The sequence below is a fragment of the Typopeltis vanoorti genome, chromosome 13 (assembly GCF_054136105.1).
Source record: "Typopeltis vanoorti isolate ZY-2024b chromosome 13, IOZ_Tvanoo_1.0, whole genome shotgun sequence".
In the NCBI taxonomy this organism is placed as follows: domain Eukaryota; kingdom Metazoa; phylum Arthropoda; class Arachnida; order Uropygi; family Thelyphonidae; genus Typopeltis; species Typopeltis vanoorti.
This window is the reverse complement of record NC_143561.1, coordinates 60,466,011-60,482,316: the sequence shown is the minus strand read 5'-3', so window position 1 is coordinate 60,482,316 and position 16,306 is coordinate 60,466,011. Positions and strand designations below refer to the sequence as shown.

Here is a 16,306-nt window from a genome sequence, read left to right as displayed (position 1 = left end):
TTCTTGGTATCTTTAACACACACACACACACACACACACACACACACACACACACACACACACATTTTTCTATTCCCTCAGTCATAAGGCTGGTGGGGGTAGCTATATGCTACCATACTAGGAAAATGATTATGAGCAAGGTGGTTTCCCATTGCATTCCTTGCCGTACTATATCCTATGACTGTAGCCTGTGTGTTCATGGGGCCAGTTTGCCTGCTTGCGGTATGAAAAACCCAAGATAAACTGGTGGAAAAATCCCTGCTTTTCACACCCAAGACTGGCTAACTTGGCTATGACTGAGGAAGATCCTTAAGCTCCTCATGTCGTCAATGGGAATTGAACCTAGGACACTCCTTCCCCAGGCATACGGTTGTGAAGCGCATAGCCACTAGGCTAACTGCACAGACATTACACACACACACACACACACACACACACACACTATTTTAAAAAATATAGATTTAATGACTTCAAAAACCGAGATAACTTATAAAGATTTTAATGACAAATACTACTAGTTTCGGCATATAACAGCCTTCCTCAGGTATTCATAAAGGAAAAGAATAGTAATAAACATTGAAGTATCTAAACAAACTGGAAATTACAGGTAAAAGTTGCCATACATAAAAAACGTTGCATTTTTTCAAGTTGTTATAACAGGCGTGCCATTGTTTACTGCAAGTGTGCGTGCAGGCTCACGTGAATGCCAATATTGAATAACTGCAGCATGGCTATCTGGGATGTTATAACTCAAATTGTTGTTTAAGTGAACAGGGTTCAGCAGAATTTCCCTTGATTCTACAATTTTCCTCTCAAACTCGTCACAGCGAAAAATATTTTCTGATCTATCCCAGCAAATGGAATGGCTTTGTTGATCATCATTAGGATTATTTGAAAAAAGAACATGACTGGATAACGCAGTTGCATGAGATCTTTTGTAAGAGATGTCTCTCTTATGCTCTTCTATACGTTGTTCAATAGATTTGTTAGTTTGTCCAAAATAAGGGATATTGCAATCGCACCATAATTTATATACACCTGGTTAAAATTTAGTTCTCATTTGGCAAACATTTAAAATGACTATGTTTCCATTTTTGATAAAAAATGGAGAAAAAAGAGTTTCATACAGTAATAAAACACTTTTATTTGAAGAAGTGGACAGCGCACAGATCAAAGCCAGTTAGATGCAGTTCATGGGGACTCTGCACCAGCATTAAAGACTATTTTTTGGATAAATGAGTATAAACATATAATAAGTCCATCGAAGATGAAGCACGCTCCGGATGCCCAACTGAAGTCACTACAAAGAAAATGATTGACAAAATCCATGGTATCGTTATGGAAGAACGGCAAGTGAAAGTGCATGAGATTGCAGGCATCTCAGCTGAATGGGTGTATAATATCCAGCACGAAAAATTGCACATGAAAAAGCTGTGTGCACGATGGTTAACTGTCGATCAAAAACACATGCAAAAAGACATTTCAACGCAGTGTTTGGCGATGTTTAATTGCAATTCGCAGGATTTTTTGCGTTGATTCGTGACTGTAGACGAAACTTGGATCCACCACTACACACCTGATTCCAAGCAGCAGTCAAAACAGTGAATAATGCCCAGTGAAAGAGCACTGGAAAAAGCAAAGACTGCTGTCAACTGGGAAGATTATGCCCACTGTTTTTTGGGATTCCCAAGGAATTATCATGATACCCTATTTGGAAAATGGCAAGACAATAACAGGAGTCTATTGTGTCATTGTTGGACCATTTAAAAGAACTGAAGAAAAAACAGCCAAGATTGGCACACAAAAAAGTTCTTTCATCAAGACAATGCACCATCCCACACATCGGCCATCGCAATGGCAAAATTGCACGAAATCAGGTACAAATTGGTTCCATTCCACATCCATCATATTCTCTGGACTCAGTCCCGTGCGACTTCTTGTTCCCAAACTTAAAAATTTGGCTTGGTGGGAAAAAATTTTCTTCAAACGAGGATATCATCAAGGCTGTCAATGACTATTTTTGCACAATTTGATAAATCCTACTTTTCAGATGGGATGAAGAAATTGGAAACTCACTGGAACAAATGTAGACCTCGATGGAGACCATGTTGAAAAATAAAGATGATTTTTTCCAAAAAAATTTTTTTAACTCTTTTTTTTTTTTTTTTTTTTTACACCAAACTTTTCAAACAATCCTCATACGATTTATTAGTTAGAACAAATGTAAAAGGATATGAGTAAAGTATGAGAGAATACACAAAAAAGTTGCGGAGTGAGGCAAAAAAAAAAAGTCTATATTCTGAGTTCTTTTTTGCTACACCATGATAGGAGTGAGTGCAAGTGATTTAGTAAGTAAATAGTATAGGAGAAATAGTGTGTATGAGATATATACAGGATGATTTTGATAGCTGAAAGGATGGATTTTCAAAATGGATTATACTTGAATAAGTTTGGTAGGAGAGTGAACTTGAAGTGAAATTTCACTTCAAGTTCACTCTCGAAATGAAATTAATTGTGAATACACAGGAGAAACTAGATATTCTGTGTCATAAAAGGGCATGTGCATTCAAGTTATCAAAACTGAGTTTATATAATAAAAAGGAAAGTGGAAGAAAAAAATAAATAGTACGTGAGGAAAGACCAGGAAATGTGGACTAGTTCTTTAAAAAAAGAAAAGTGAAAAATGCAGAAATATGGTGTTGGTTTGGTTGAGAATTAATTCCAAATTTCTATTTGAATTGGTCATGTTTTTAAAGAGTTACCTGGATATTCATTAGCACCAGGCAGATGATATCATATACATAAGGCTAATAATGCCTGAAACATCTGAAATAAAGACAAGGGGTTCTTAGTACTGATAAAGGTAGTGAATCCAAAAATTACTGGCATTAGTGAGATCTGACTGACAGAGGATAATATTACAGAAAAACAGAGTATGGGTTCAGTGTAATCAGAAAAAACTGACAAGTTGGAAAGGGCAGAGGAGTATTGTTAGCAATTGCAGGAGTTTAATCCAATGAGCATAAGAGTAATACAAGCAATATATGCAGAGGTTAACAGGACAAAAATACACAACAAGGTGCTGTGACAGACCATCTTGTATTTTATGAATATAAGGCCTATCATCAGGGCATTACGCTTTTCCCGAGACACTAGAGTGCTCCAGGTCCCTCCCTCATTGTTTGGAGACCCCCAGCTAGACTTGTGTGCCTGTGCATAAATACGGCCCTGCCTATCATCATGGATGATTGCAATTATTAGGATACAGAATGGAGGGGAAAAAAAAGCATGCAAGATGAGGGAAAGAATTTATAGAATTGCTCAGGGATCATGATACAAGAACATTGGATCAGTCTATAAATGAGCTGATTGTTATGCCTACAACTGGTGAGTGATCATGAAATCTTGACTTGGGAGATGACAATGCATGTGACAGCTTTAACTAAAAAGGACATATGTAAAATTTATGGCAAGAGATTATAATAAACTGAGAAGGAAACTTGAAGCAATGCCTTGGCATAAGCAACTGCATAATAGATGAGTCAAGAATCATCAAGGCATGAAGTAGTGAAAAGATCTGAAAGAAAAAATACCCGACTACATCCCAAGAGTTAAGAAAGCAGCATAGAAATTAAATGGATGACTAACACTTTAAAGCAAAAATTGCATAAAAAGAGAATGTTGTGAATCTTATCAAAGACCTCCAAGGAAGTCAAGGACTTATTGAAGGAAGCCAAAAATCACCCATACCAGATGTAATATCTTCTTTTGAACTCATTCACACCAGATGCACTCATTACTTCAACAATGAAGCTGTTCCACTCACTGCTCTGTGAAAGAAAAATTAGTTCTCGTCCCTTAACTACAGAAAAACTTCCATGGCTAGCCTAGTGTCCTCTTCCCATCTTCCATATAACAAAATATATCAACTGATATTCTAATAACATCCTTTCAAAATTTTACACATCTTTATCAATATCACCCTTCATTTTCCTATTTAACAGCATCCACATATTTTCAATCAGTCCTCATAATCTACATGTGGTTAGTAGTCAATTCGACATGAACTGACAGTAGTCATTTGCCTACACTTCTAGCCTACTGGAATAATTCTGCAAGTGCTCTATATCAGTAGTATCCATGATTGCTCCTTATTTTTGCTTCATCAGCAAACAATTGAATATCTCCTATCAGGTTTTTTTACCAATATCATTAATGTATAGAACAATAGGGTGATCCCTGGGTATACCACTGGTCACATTAAATCTGGTAGATTCAGATCTCCCATATATATCACTTCCAATGTCAGTGACTCACTTATCCATGTCAATAGTTCAACTTTTGATACTATATTCTCTTGTTTATGCAACAACCTTTCATATTGAATGCCTTAGCAAAATCTAACAGTTTCAGAATATCCATTCCCTTTATTCAACTAAGCATTATTCCATTGTAAGAATGTTTTCCTTATTTCTTTTTGGCGATAACATCTGTCTTCCTATGTTGAGAGATTCTGTTTTCAATTTTTTTTTTTTTTTTTTGAGAGTGTGAACAGTAGCCATCATTTCTTCTTCCAGAAAAATATCCAAGACATCATCCAACTTTACTCTCTCTAGGGAACCTGGTATATTAATTGTTTTATCTTCCTGTGGGAGAGCAGAGGTATCCATGCTATCTGTTGACCATCCACCTATTAAAGTCTGGATGCATGTTAGTGGGCCTCTGTGGTGCATGTTCTATTATTTTTTTAATGGGAGGCTTTTCATGCATATCTTCAAGAATGAGTCCATATTTGATTTCTCTTTTTGATTCACTCTAAGATGGTTGATGATGATGATTCTATGGCTTCCAAACCTGGTTAGGACTTAAGGGGCCCCTGATACACAAGAGGATGAAAATTTATTCATTCTTATGAGGACTTTGATAAGTGCCAGAGCTCCCTACCCACAATGTACCACAGATGCCCACTATGCAGAAGCAATAACCACTCAGAAGTGGAATGCCAGGGCTACCTCAGATGCTATATATATGCACCGCAACAAGCTTTGGACTCTGTCACCAGATTATTGAGAAAGAGACTTACTGTAACACTACTAGCCGTTGCAAGCAAGTACACTAGCTGATTTTGATCCTGTCTTACCCATCTTGTTAAAGCACAGGCCAAAGTAGTGCAAGACTACCAAGATCCTCCCCTTTCTGGATGTCCACATACAATGTGGACATCCAGAAAGGGGAGGATATTATACATTAAAAGATTTATATTATATATATATATATATATATATTATATTATATATATCTTAAAAGATATGTTATATATATATATATATATATAAAAGATATATTATTTTTTATATATATTAAAAGATATTAAAATATATATATATATATATTAAAAGATATATATTATATTATATATATATTAAAAGATATATTATATATTAAAAGATTTATATTATATATAATTATATTATATATATATATATATTATATTATATATATCTTAAAAGATATGTTATATATATATATATATATAAAAGATATATTATACATTAAAAGATTTATATTATATATATATATATATATATTATATTATATATATCTTAAAAGATATGTTATATATATATATATATATATAAAAGATATATTATACATTAAAAGATTTATATTATATATATATTATATTATATATATCTTAAAAGATATATTATATATATATATATTAAAAGTTATAATAAGCAAGTTATTTTTCATATTAAAAGTTATAATAAGCAAGTTATTTTTCATAAATGATTCAATCTTTGAAACATGGAACATATCAAAATATATTCCAAGTTTCCTTCAATTATTCTTTAGTTTACTGCAAACTGGTGTCTAAAGTACAAACAATAAAACCTCCCATTAAAATTTTTTTAATGGGAGGCTTTTCATGCATATCTTCAAGAATGAGTCCATATTTGATTTCTCTTTTTGATTCACTCTAAGATGGTTGATGATGATGATTCTATGGCTTCCAAACCTGGTTAGGACTTAAGGGGCCCCTGATACACAAGAGGATGAAAATTTATTCATTCTTATGAGGACTTTGATAAGTGCCAGAGCTCCCTACCCACAATGTACCACAGATGCCCACTATGCAGAAGCAATAACCACTCAGAAGTGGAATGCCAGGGCTACCTCAGATGCTATATATATGCACCGCAACAAGCTTTGGACTCTGTCACCAGATTATTGAGAAAGAGACTTACTGTAACACTACTAGCCGTTGCAAGCAAGTACACTAGCTGATTTTGATCCTGTCTTACCCATCTTGTTAAAGCACAGGCCAAAGTAGTGCAAGACTACCAAGATCCTCCCCTTTCTGGATGTCCACATACAATGCAAAGCAAAAATAGCAAGGTGTTGCGATGGTGGTCGAAAAGATAGGTTAGTAAAAAATAGAAATGGAGCAAAGAATTTAAGAAGAAAAGCAAGGAAAAGAATAAGGGAAACCTTCCCATCACCATATGAAAACTAGCTAACTCGCTTTCCATTGAAAGCACTAATGAAGGTTCTTCACATCCTAGTTGGGATTCGATCCCAGGCCTTTCCTTTCCAATAAAAGAGTACTGACTAAGCTAAGGAGGTTTTGTATGGTTTATAAATATATTTTTTAATTTAATCCTGAAAGAGGAGACAACAAAAAAGTCTATGAAACTAGTGGACTGAAATGTGGATGTGTTTTATTATTTATGAACAACACTTAATGCACTTTACATGATTTATTGAGTGAAAACAGAACTAAAAGGTAAAAATTTGATTTCCAAACATGGTCGACTCATTTTCTAACTTGAAGACTTGGAAATAATAGTAACAAAACAGTCAGTTTTATACACATTTCTTTTAAACAAAAATGTTCGAGTTCTTGATTTCTCTTATAAATGGTACAAATACAGTACCATAGTTTGTACATCATGCAATTTTGGGACAAACTAAAATTAAACCAATCCTATAATTTCATCTAGTGTGGATACTTAGGCAATGATTATTCACTCCTGTTGAAGTTTAATGGAAGAAAAAAGTCTAGAAATAATAAATAACTGAATTGATTTAACCAATAAATTAGATATGCCAATATTTTGCCTTGGTCACCAAGGTGAAAAATATTGGCCTCTTGAAATGATCCAAAAACTTAAAAACTTATGAAACCCATAGCAGAAAGTATTAGTTCCTCTATGTATTAAGTGACCAAACAGCCTAAGATCTCCCTCTCATTACAGAACCACACTTACTGTGCACTTCAAATCTTGTTTGTCAGACTTGATCCTTAACACGTTCATTGCCAATCATGTGATATCACGTGATGCGAGTTCTCACCTGGTGGCCGATCACGCGTTATCGCGTGGACGTCGCTATCAAGTTTCTAAGCGAAATAGTATAGTGGCCACAGAGAAACGATAATTATTTTTTCTATTTATACGTTATTTTTAAAAATTCTATGTGATTATAAAAGACTGATAATTAAAGTTATAATTATTATATTTAAATGTTTTTTATTTGTAAAATATATAACTTATTTGACCGAATTACATATCACGCGATATCGCGTGATAGATATTTAGAGTGCATAAATCCTATGTACATAATAATGAAAGCATATAAATAATATATTTAACTTATTTTGAGCACAATAAAAACTAAATAAAAAAATTAAAAAAATTTGGCCACCACACGAAATTCCAATTTTCTGCTTGGCAATGAATGTGTTAAAGATGCTGGCATCAGATCAGTTTTGACACAGCCTTAAAAGAAAATTAGAACTAATTGAGACTCTTTTCACTCTGCGATAGCAGTCTTATTCAGTTTTGTTATGAATTCAAGCTATTTTACATGGCAAGAAAAAAATCTACAAGCAAATGAAGGTATAGCTATGGGCTACCCAGCCCCACAAATACTTTCATAAAAAAATTTAAAAACATCCTAAACTTGGCACCACTCAAACCCACAATATAGCTATGCTATGTGGATAATGTGTTCTCCATAGGGTCACACAACTGGGATATCTGGAAAATGTTTTTTTGTACACCTCAACAGCCAGCCACCAACACCCAAGGATCTGTTTCACCAGAAAAGGAAAACAATACTTGTCTGCACCTCTTCACAATTTGGTCACCTGACTACTCAACAGATCCCTATCCGTTTCTGTCTACATAAGGCCTATCCATACTGGAAGGTATATACATTACTCCCCTCCCCCTAGAAATATGGGGTTATCAAAGTTTAGCTAATTGAGCTATAACCATTTGCTCAGCCCACATAGAAATTGACCACATCCACAACACTTTGGCCAATGGCTTTCCTCTTTACAAAATCAACAGAATGCATTGCCCATTCCTAAAATCTTATGCCCTCCCACAAAATAAAGAATACAAAAAATCAATTACAATTCTCTAACATGCAGGGCAACATAGAGAAAATCTCCCAAATTTTAAAAAGGTATGGCATACAGATTGCTTTCAAGCAGTATTAAAATTAGATACCTTTATCCATTCACTGTAAGATCAATTCCATCTCTAGACCATCCTGTAGTCTACAGCATTCCCTGCTCCTACAAGCTTTTCTATTTTGGATAAACAGGAAGAGCTGCCAACATTATCTAGAGGAAGAACACAGAAATTATGCCTATCACCTGCACTACTACAGCTGAAGTAGCAGACCATGATATAGATACATATCACCAATAGGAGAGAGGGAAACCTCCCTTTTATGCAGGAACAGATAAATATGAGAGATTATTCTTAAACTCTACAACAGCATTAAGCAGTTGTAGAGTTTAAGCAATAACAAGACAAAGACGAAAATAGGCAGAAACATTGAAAACATTAACTGCATCTTGAATGGAGAAACCTATAAAATAAGTAAAACATTTCGGCTACTTAGGCACCATTTTTAGTGAAGATATTAAATTAAATATGGAAATAGACAACAGAATCAACAAAGCCAGTATGGAAATCAACTGAATAAATTTATATGGAATAAGAGAAATTAGTCCAAACACTAAATTAGCTGTATACAAGACAGTGTTCAAGCAAATTTTAATTTATGGATCTGAGAACTGGGTTAGAAATAAAACACCTGAACAAAGACTAAAGACCACAGACCTTTCTACATGTTTACTTGAGTCATATTTTATGAATATAAAGAAGACTGATTTTTAAAGAGCAAATCTTAAATTCAACTATTATTTATATGTAAATAATATCATGTGCAAAGTCTGAGTTCATTATAACAAAGAACTCAAACTTCTGATATAGAAGAAAGTAAATTTTCACAAATGTGGTTCATATTGTTCAAACAACAAGGTAAGAAACATTTTACCTTGCTGTATCTCCAATATCTTAATATAATCTTGTGTTGTAATCTTAAGTGGATTAAAAAAAAAAGAGATCTTATATGCTGTTAACATAATCCCCTCTACTGCACAAATCAAATGGTAAAGTAATGAACAAGAAGAAATTAAATGTTTACTCTAAGGCTAATGATTCTGTTGTTCTTCATGACTAAATTGTATGAACTATTTTGGATATTCTTGAAAGACTGAATTTATCATCATCATCAAATTCCTGCCATGTACCCTCAAGGGGTGTACAGGATATGACAGTACTACGACTGAATTTATATACAGCATATAAGATCATATTAAAATGCATGATCTGTATTTTATAACTGAGAATATTATGAGTCACTTTAAATAGTATCAGTAGTTTTGTTTTTGCAATCCTAAAGGATATATGCATGAATATATGAACATATTCAAATTTTACTTACAACTTCTACCGCTTTAATGATTCCAGGTAAAGTTCGTATATAACTTGGCTCAAAGTGACACCATGGAGAAACCTTGGTTGTAGTTGTTGTTACAGTAACTGTACTTGTACCTGTTGCCATTATGACTATAGATTATATAACTGTAACAAAAAAAAGAGCAACAAATTATATAATTTTATTGATGGGGGGGGGGGGGACTAGTCTACATTACTTGCCAATCATGAAATTTTCTTACTACAATGCTTTTTTGATCTATCAGGATTTGTAGATGCTCATTGTATAAGAAAAGTGGTGAAGCTTTTATTATAGTTCTGGGTATTTAAAATTAACAATACATTTTCCAACTGAAAGTATACGTGAGCTCACATTATAAAGAAAAGTGATAAAAAAGCATAACATTTAGAACTAAACATATGCAAGTACTTCTATAGTACAGTCAGAATGACATCCTTGAATTACATATAGGATACAGCAAAGATTTCTAAGGATGACAAGTTAATTGGTCTCAGACTTTGTCCACAAATTATATAATCTTGTTTTATACCTCATCTTCTATCATCATTTTTATGTGATACCTAATATAATTAACTGTCTACCTACTGTCACAAAAAAAAGTTTAAGTTACTAAGTTTTTATTTCTTCTTGAAAAACAGAACTAGAGAATACATTCAACTAACAGACACAGATCAAGAGCAAGTTGATTATCCTATCCTCATGAAAATTATGTGAATGGAGGACACACACACACACACACACACACACAGTGATCTCTCAATTATCAATCTTCAAATACTTTTGAAGGTTAGCATGTTAAATGATTCACAAAACACACTAACCATACGCTCAGCTCTCTTACCAAGAAACTGATTTCCCAATGCAACTAGATAACTGAAAGAACAGTATGTGTATATGTACACACACACACACAATATATAAGCAGTCCTTTCCTTGTGCCTACTAATCTATCAAAGGAGTTACTGAGAAAAGCTGAATTCTCTGTCTCCACCCCCACCCCACCCAAAAAAAAATTATAATACTGTGAACTGATCATTTTCTTTTAATGCATAGGCTAACAATGCAATCCTCCAACCTGACATACATGGAACCTTCCTTATAAAAATACAGCCTGAGACTGACAAGCTCAGCAGTGAAAAAAAGGGAGATGGGAGGGAAAGAATCCATATATTACCACCACTGGTCTGATGAAATCAATATGAAATTCTCTTCATTTCCACTTTATATAAATTTATTCCTGAACTCTGGCTAAACAGATTTTATTTAAACTTAGAATCCACATACAAAAATGCTGAAGTACTAATTTTTTTTTTTTTTGGTTTTCAGACTACTTGAAAGGGTGAAAATTTTGAGTTGTATATTGCAATAACTGCTCTGCATGAGTAGAATTTAATCAAATTAGAAATTGAGAATAACAAAAATGTCCATAGTTTGGTTTCAGTTTCAACTAGTTCATTTCTTATCACAATCTGGCAAAATAATTCAAAAGAGTAATACTGCCACAGCTGAATGGAATTTAATAAAAATTTAGCATTCAGGATCTAATCAGACCATTTCAACCATGTTTCAATCAAACTATTTGTATAGACAAAATTAAGCAAAACAAAATTGTGTCTACATATATAGACCAAAATCAGGGTTGAAGTGTCAAACAAAAGAAACTGTACTCCGACTTTTGACAATCAATTTTTCTCAAAAGAAACACCTTTTGACAGCCCAATGAGCCTCATCCATAAGCACGTGCGTGCTGATAAATTTTTAACAGCCAACTCGCTAAAACAAACAAAAATTTCTAGATAGAAATAATATTCCTGTAAACCTAGCAGAGAAAACCTCTACACAATCTACTGCATAGAGAAGAGGGAAAGAAAGCACAAAAGGTGCTGATTATTTTATGCATGCCCCAGCTAGACTTCTCATGTCTACTACTTAGTGTATTGATATGCATGCCACTTCATAGTTCATACCTATTGTCAATTTAAATGGCTTGCAAAATTCTTGAAAATTTAACAACACACAGGTGCAAGCCAGCTCTGGCACACACTACTTACCCTAAGTCTTTCATAAGACATGGGGAGGGTTGCAACTCTAGCTTGCCTCCACGTGGTGCATCCTGGATAACGCTAAAGAGCTAGTACGACTTGGCCATCCAGACTATCTTAGGATCACCTGGATAGTGTACATGCATATACAAATATTTTATCAGGTTGCAATGACAGAAACTAGGATTCATCCTGTCAACCAGAAGTTGCCTAAGACTCAGTCCCTTGGACAACTGCTCAGTCTGCAAGCTCAACATAGAAAGTATCAGCAGGGCTAAGAGTAAATGTCTTACTAGACTTCTTAATGACAACAGAATTGACATTGCCATCATACAAGAAATCCATGCAAGCAATGAGTCGCAACTATGAGAAAGAGGCTCCATTCCAGGAGCCTCTTTCTCATAGTTGGCTACCCTATACATCTGATGGTATGTTGCTCCAATCTTATAGGAGCAACATACCATCAGATGTATAGGGTAGCCAACTATGCCCGAAATTCACTTACTAAGGTCCATTTCATTTCTGCTAGCAATGTTTCAAACATATCTACCATTATTATATAATTTAATGACCTAAAAATAAATAATGTCTACACCCTGGCTAGCCTTAATACACTCTGCTGTTTAGAATGGAGACTTGAACAATCATCGTACCCAATGGGGTTATAGAGAAACTGATGAATATAGTGCCAACCTAGCCAAGTGGGCAGAGGCAACAACATACAGCTGATTTTCAATTCCAAGGATAATTGCACTTTTAACTCGGCTAGATGGAACAGTGGCACCAATCCTGACTTATGTTCTGTTACAACCAATCAAAGTGGCCAGCCATCGTGTTTTAGGAAGATTCCCACACAGTCAACACTGCCCTGTCTTTATTGAGGTGGGCCCTCAAATCCCAATTACTGAAAGTACACCAATGGCACAGTGGCATGTTGGAATTTTGCCAAGTCAAACTGGAATAGCTTCTTATCAGATCTAGATAAAAATGTGTGCTGGATTTCACCACAACCTTGTAACTACAGAAGATTTGTGAAAATAGTAATTTCTAGAGCCAAAAAACACATCCCTAGATGTGCTAGAAAAAAATACATAGCCGGCGGGAGCAAAACCAGCGAAGCACTTCATAATGACTTTCTGAATAGCGGACATGTAGATGGTACAGATGATCTTATTGACAGCTTAAACGAAGCTAGAAAGAACAAATGGATTGACACCATCGAAAGGCTAAACTTTAAACATTCAAGTAGGAAGGCATGGAGAGTCTTATTAAAAAGTTGGATGGTAATTCCCATCGCCTCCAAGCAAAAGCTGCTGTTAGTGCCAACTGTATTGCCAATTGGACAGTAAATCTATCCAGAGCTAAATCAGAAAAAAAAACCCACACTAAAATAATAAGGAAGGAATTGGCCAGACTTAAAGGTTGTTCTGAAGCGACCAATCTATCAAATCCATTCGCCAAAGAAGAACTTCTTGCTGCACTACAGGGAGTGAAAACTGATAAAGCACCTGGATTTGATAATATTCACCTGAATTTTTTTTTTTTTTTTTTTAATCTGGACCATATACAATGGTATGGCTGACAAAATTCTTCTCTAATATTCTACAGAGTGGCAGATTACCAGCAGAATAATTTTTAAAAAAATCGAAGATAACAGCCAACCTGGAAAGCCCACTGATAAACCTGAAAGCTATAGACCTATAGCACTGCTCAGTGTCTGCCTTAACTATTAGAAATAATTATTTATAATAAAATTAGTACTATTATTATTGACACTCTCCCTCATGAACAAGCCAGTTTCAGGCCTGGGCACAACTGTGAAGATCAAGTTTTGGCCCTAACGACTCATAAAATCTGGTTTCAAAAAATGCCTTAAAACTGGTGCAGTCTTGATATAGACTTGACTCAAGTATAGACTTGATGGCCGCATATGGAGGAACAGCATGATCTACAAGCTCCTTAAAATACTAAAATGGGAGGAAAAAATGACCCATCTGATCAACGCTATTCTGTCTAATAGAATAATACTTTCAAATTTTCACATTTGACGTCCGTAGACGCCATGTGGTCACTGCTGTACCTCACATGGTTTTGGCAATGATGTCTTCTGCTAGAATAACTGGTAGGGTCACAGATTCCCTTCCCACACAAAGTTTGTAGGACAATCATCCGTGTCAGGATTCGAATCCACTGCCTCTTGGCTGAAGAGTGGACACGCTAACCACTCGGCCAACCAGGCAGGCTTATTGTTCTAGCCGGCCAGGTAGTTATTATAGATGATATGAACAAGCCAAGAACACTTAACAATGGACTCCCACAAGGGTCAGTTCTGGCAACTCTTCTATTCAATTTGTATATTTTTGACCTTCCAAGAACAATGTCTAGAAAATTCTCATATGCAGATGATCTATGCATTACATCCCAACACCAGAACTTCTGTACTATAGATCACATACTAACTAGTGAACTAAAGGAGCTAAACCACTTCTTTGAGAACTTGCATCTTATTACAAGCACTACCAAGACTGAAACATGCTGTTTCCATTTGATAATAGCATGGCATGTGACATCTTAAGAATGCCAGCAAATGGCAACATACTACTGCACAATTTTAATCAAAAGTATCTGGGCATATCCCTAGGCAGAATCCTCTCCTTTAATAGACATCTCTCCAATATTGCTGCCAAACTCAGGACTAGAAATAGCATACTAAATAAACTTGCCAGAACAACTTGAGATTAGGAAGAGGGCTTGTGCTCCCACATTAAGTAAATCTGCTCTGGGCCTCGTTAACTCAACTGCTGAATACTGCTCAGCAGTCTGGCTGACCAGTGTACACATTAAATTAGCTGATACCATCCTGAATCAGACAAATGCAGAATAATAAATGACTACTCCATCATAATGGCTACCAGTTCTGAGCGACATACAACCGCCACAACTACGATGGCAAGACAACCTGATTTGCGAATATAAGAAAATTTGTGGGAAACCACTGCTTCCTATATACTGATATTGACAGCTTTACATTAGAGACTTAAGTCAAGACACCTGCCTATTATAGCGGCACAGCAACTTGTCACTGAGGGCTATGATGCAACAATAGCATGGCAGACGGAATAGACTGCCCAATCCCCATAATCTGGCAGACTGTCTTTAACCCAAACAGCTCTCTATCAGGGTTCGATCTATCTTGAAAAATATGGACCTCCCTAAATAAGGTTCACACCAACCATGGTATGTGCAGAGCTTCCTTGGGAAATAAAACCAAACTCATTTTGTGACTGTGGTGAAGATAACCAAACTATACAACATGGATTTGCTGACCATGCTCTACACCAGTGCTTCCCAAACTTCTGGATGTCAGGGCCCCCTTTGCAAAAATTAAAATATTTCACGCCCCCCCCTCGAAAAAAAATCGTCCCTGTTCACGTGTTCGTGAACAGGACGAAAAAAATCATCACGTGTTCGTAATCAGTCCCTGATTACGAACACGTGATGAAAGGGACAGGAAGATTGAGCTTCCCTGGAGAGCATTCAAAGTAAATACAATTAACCACTGCTTTGAAATGAAACATATGAATAAGCAATATTTACTAATATTCATTAAGCGCCGAAATACGCAGGAAGCAAAGTTTGTGAACCAACACCAATATGTGAATTTTTCCATTAAAATATAAAAAATAAAACAGAAATAATAAATAATAAAAGTTAAATACGTTTCTTTTAAAATAAAAAAATCTACTTAGTCTTAAAAAAAAGATTTTAAATTTGTTTTCATTATTTCACGGGTCCCCCTCAACAAAACCTACGGCCCCCAAGGGGACCGCAGCCCACAGTTTGGGAAGCGCTGCTCTACACCACAGAATATGCTAGAAGAAAGCCACTTTACTACACTGCTAAATATAAGTATGAAAGGTTATTCCTGAAATCAGCCTCAGCTCTAAAAAACTTCCCAAACCTCAACAAAATTTGGGTGCATGAGACTGCCCCAAATTTGGGAGCTTGCATCCTAAGAACATAAGCCCAATAGCCAAGACAACCCAATTTAGCCCACTAAGGAGCACCTTTAGGACTCTAGAACCTACTTCGGTTGCCTTCATCAGCCTCATTTGTTCGTTGTTAGTGCCTGCATGCACATAGTTTTATGTTCCCAGAAGATGTCAATGTAACATCGCCAAAATATAGGAAGGTATTGATTAAAGTTTTTTTAATTAATATTTTAGTATATGTTGTCATTTCCTGAAAAATTTAAAGTCATGTATAACCAACGTATAAGTTTATCTACAAGAATATACAACGCATCACATTAGACGGTCTTCGCAGAGTCTATACGAAACCTGTAACCAATTTTATAATAGCTTCTACAGATGCTGTTGATTGGCTGTTGAACTTAGGCATTCGATTTTATGCTTATTGATATATTTTTATATGTATATATG

The 16,306-nt window shown here is 35.2% G+C and overlaps 1 protein-coding gene across 1 annotated transcript in view; it reads right to left on the bottom strand.

Moving 5' to 3' along the window:
* The window catches only part of LOC150100207 (CKLF-like MARVEL transmembrane domain-containing protein 4), a 96,076-nt gene that overhangs the window by 59,813 nt on the left and 19,957 nt on the right, over positions 1–16,306 (bottom strand). The window contains exon 2 of the mRNA XM_090402751.1: positions 9,808–9,947. Coding sequence (XP_090258877.1) covers positions 9,808–9,927 — 120 coding nt within the window. The 5' untranslated portion in view covers positions 9,928–9,947. The remainder of the gene's footprint in view (positions 1–9,807; positions 9,948–16,306) is intronic.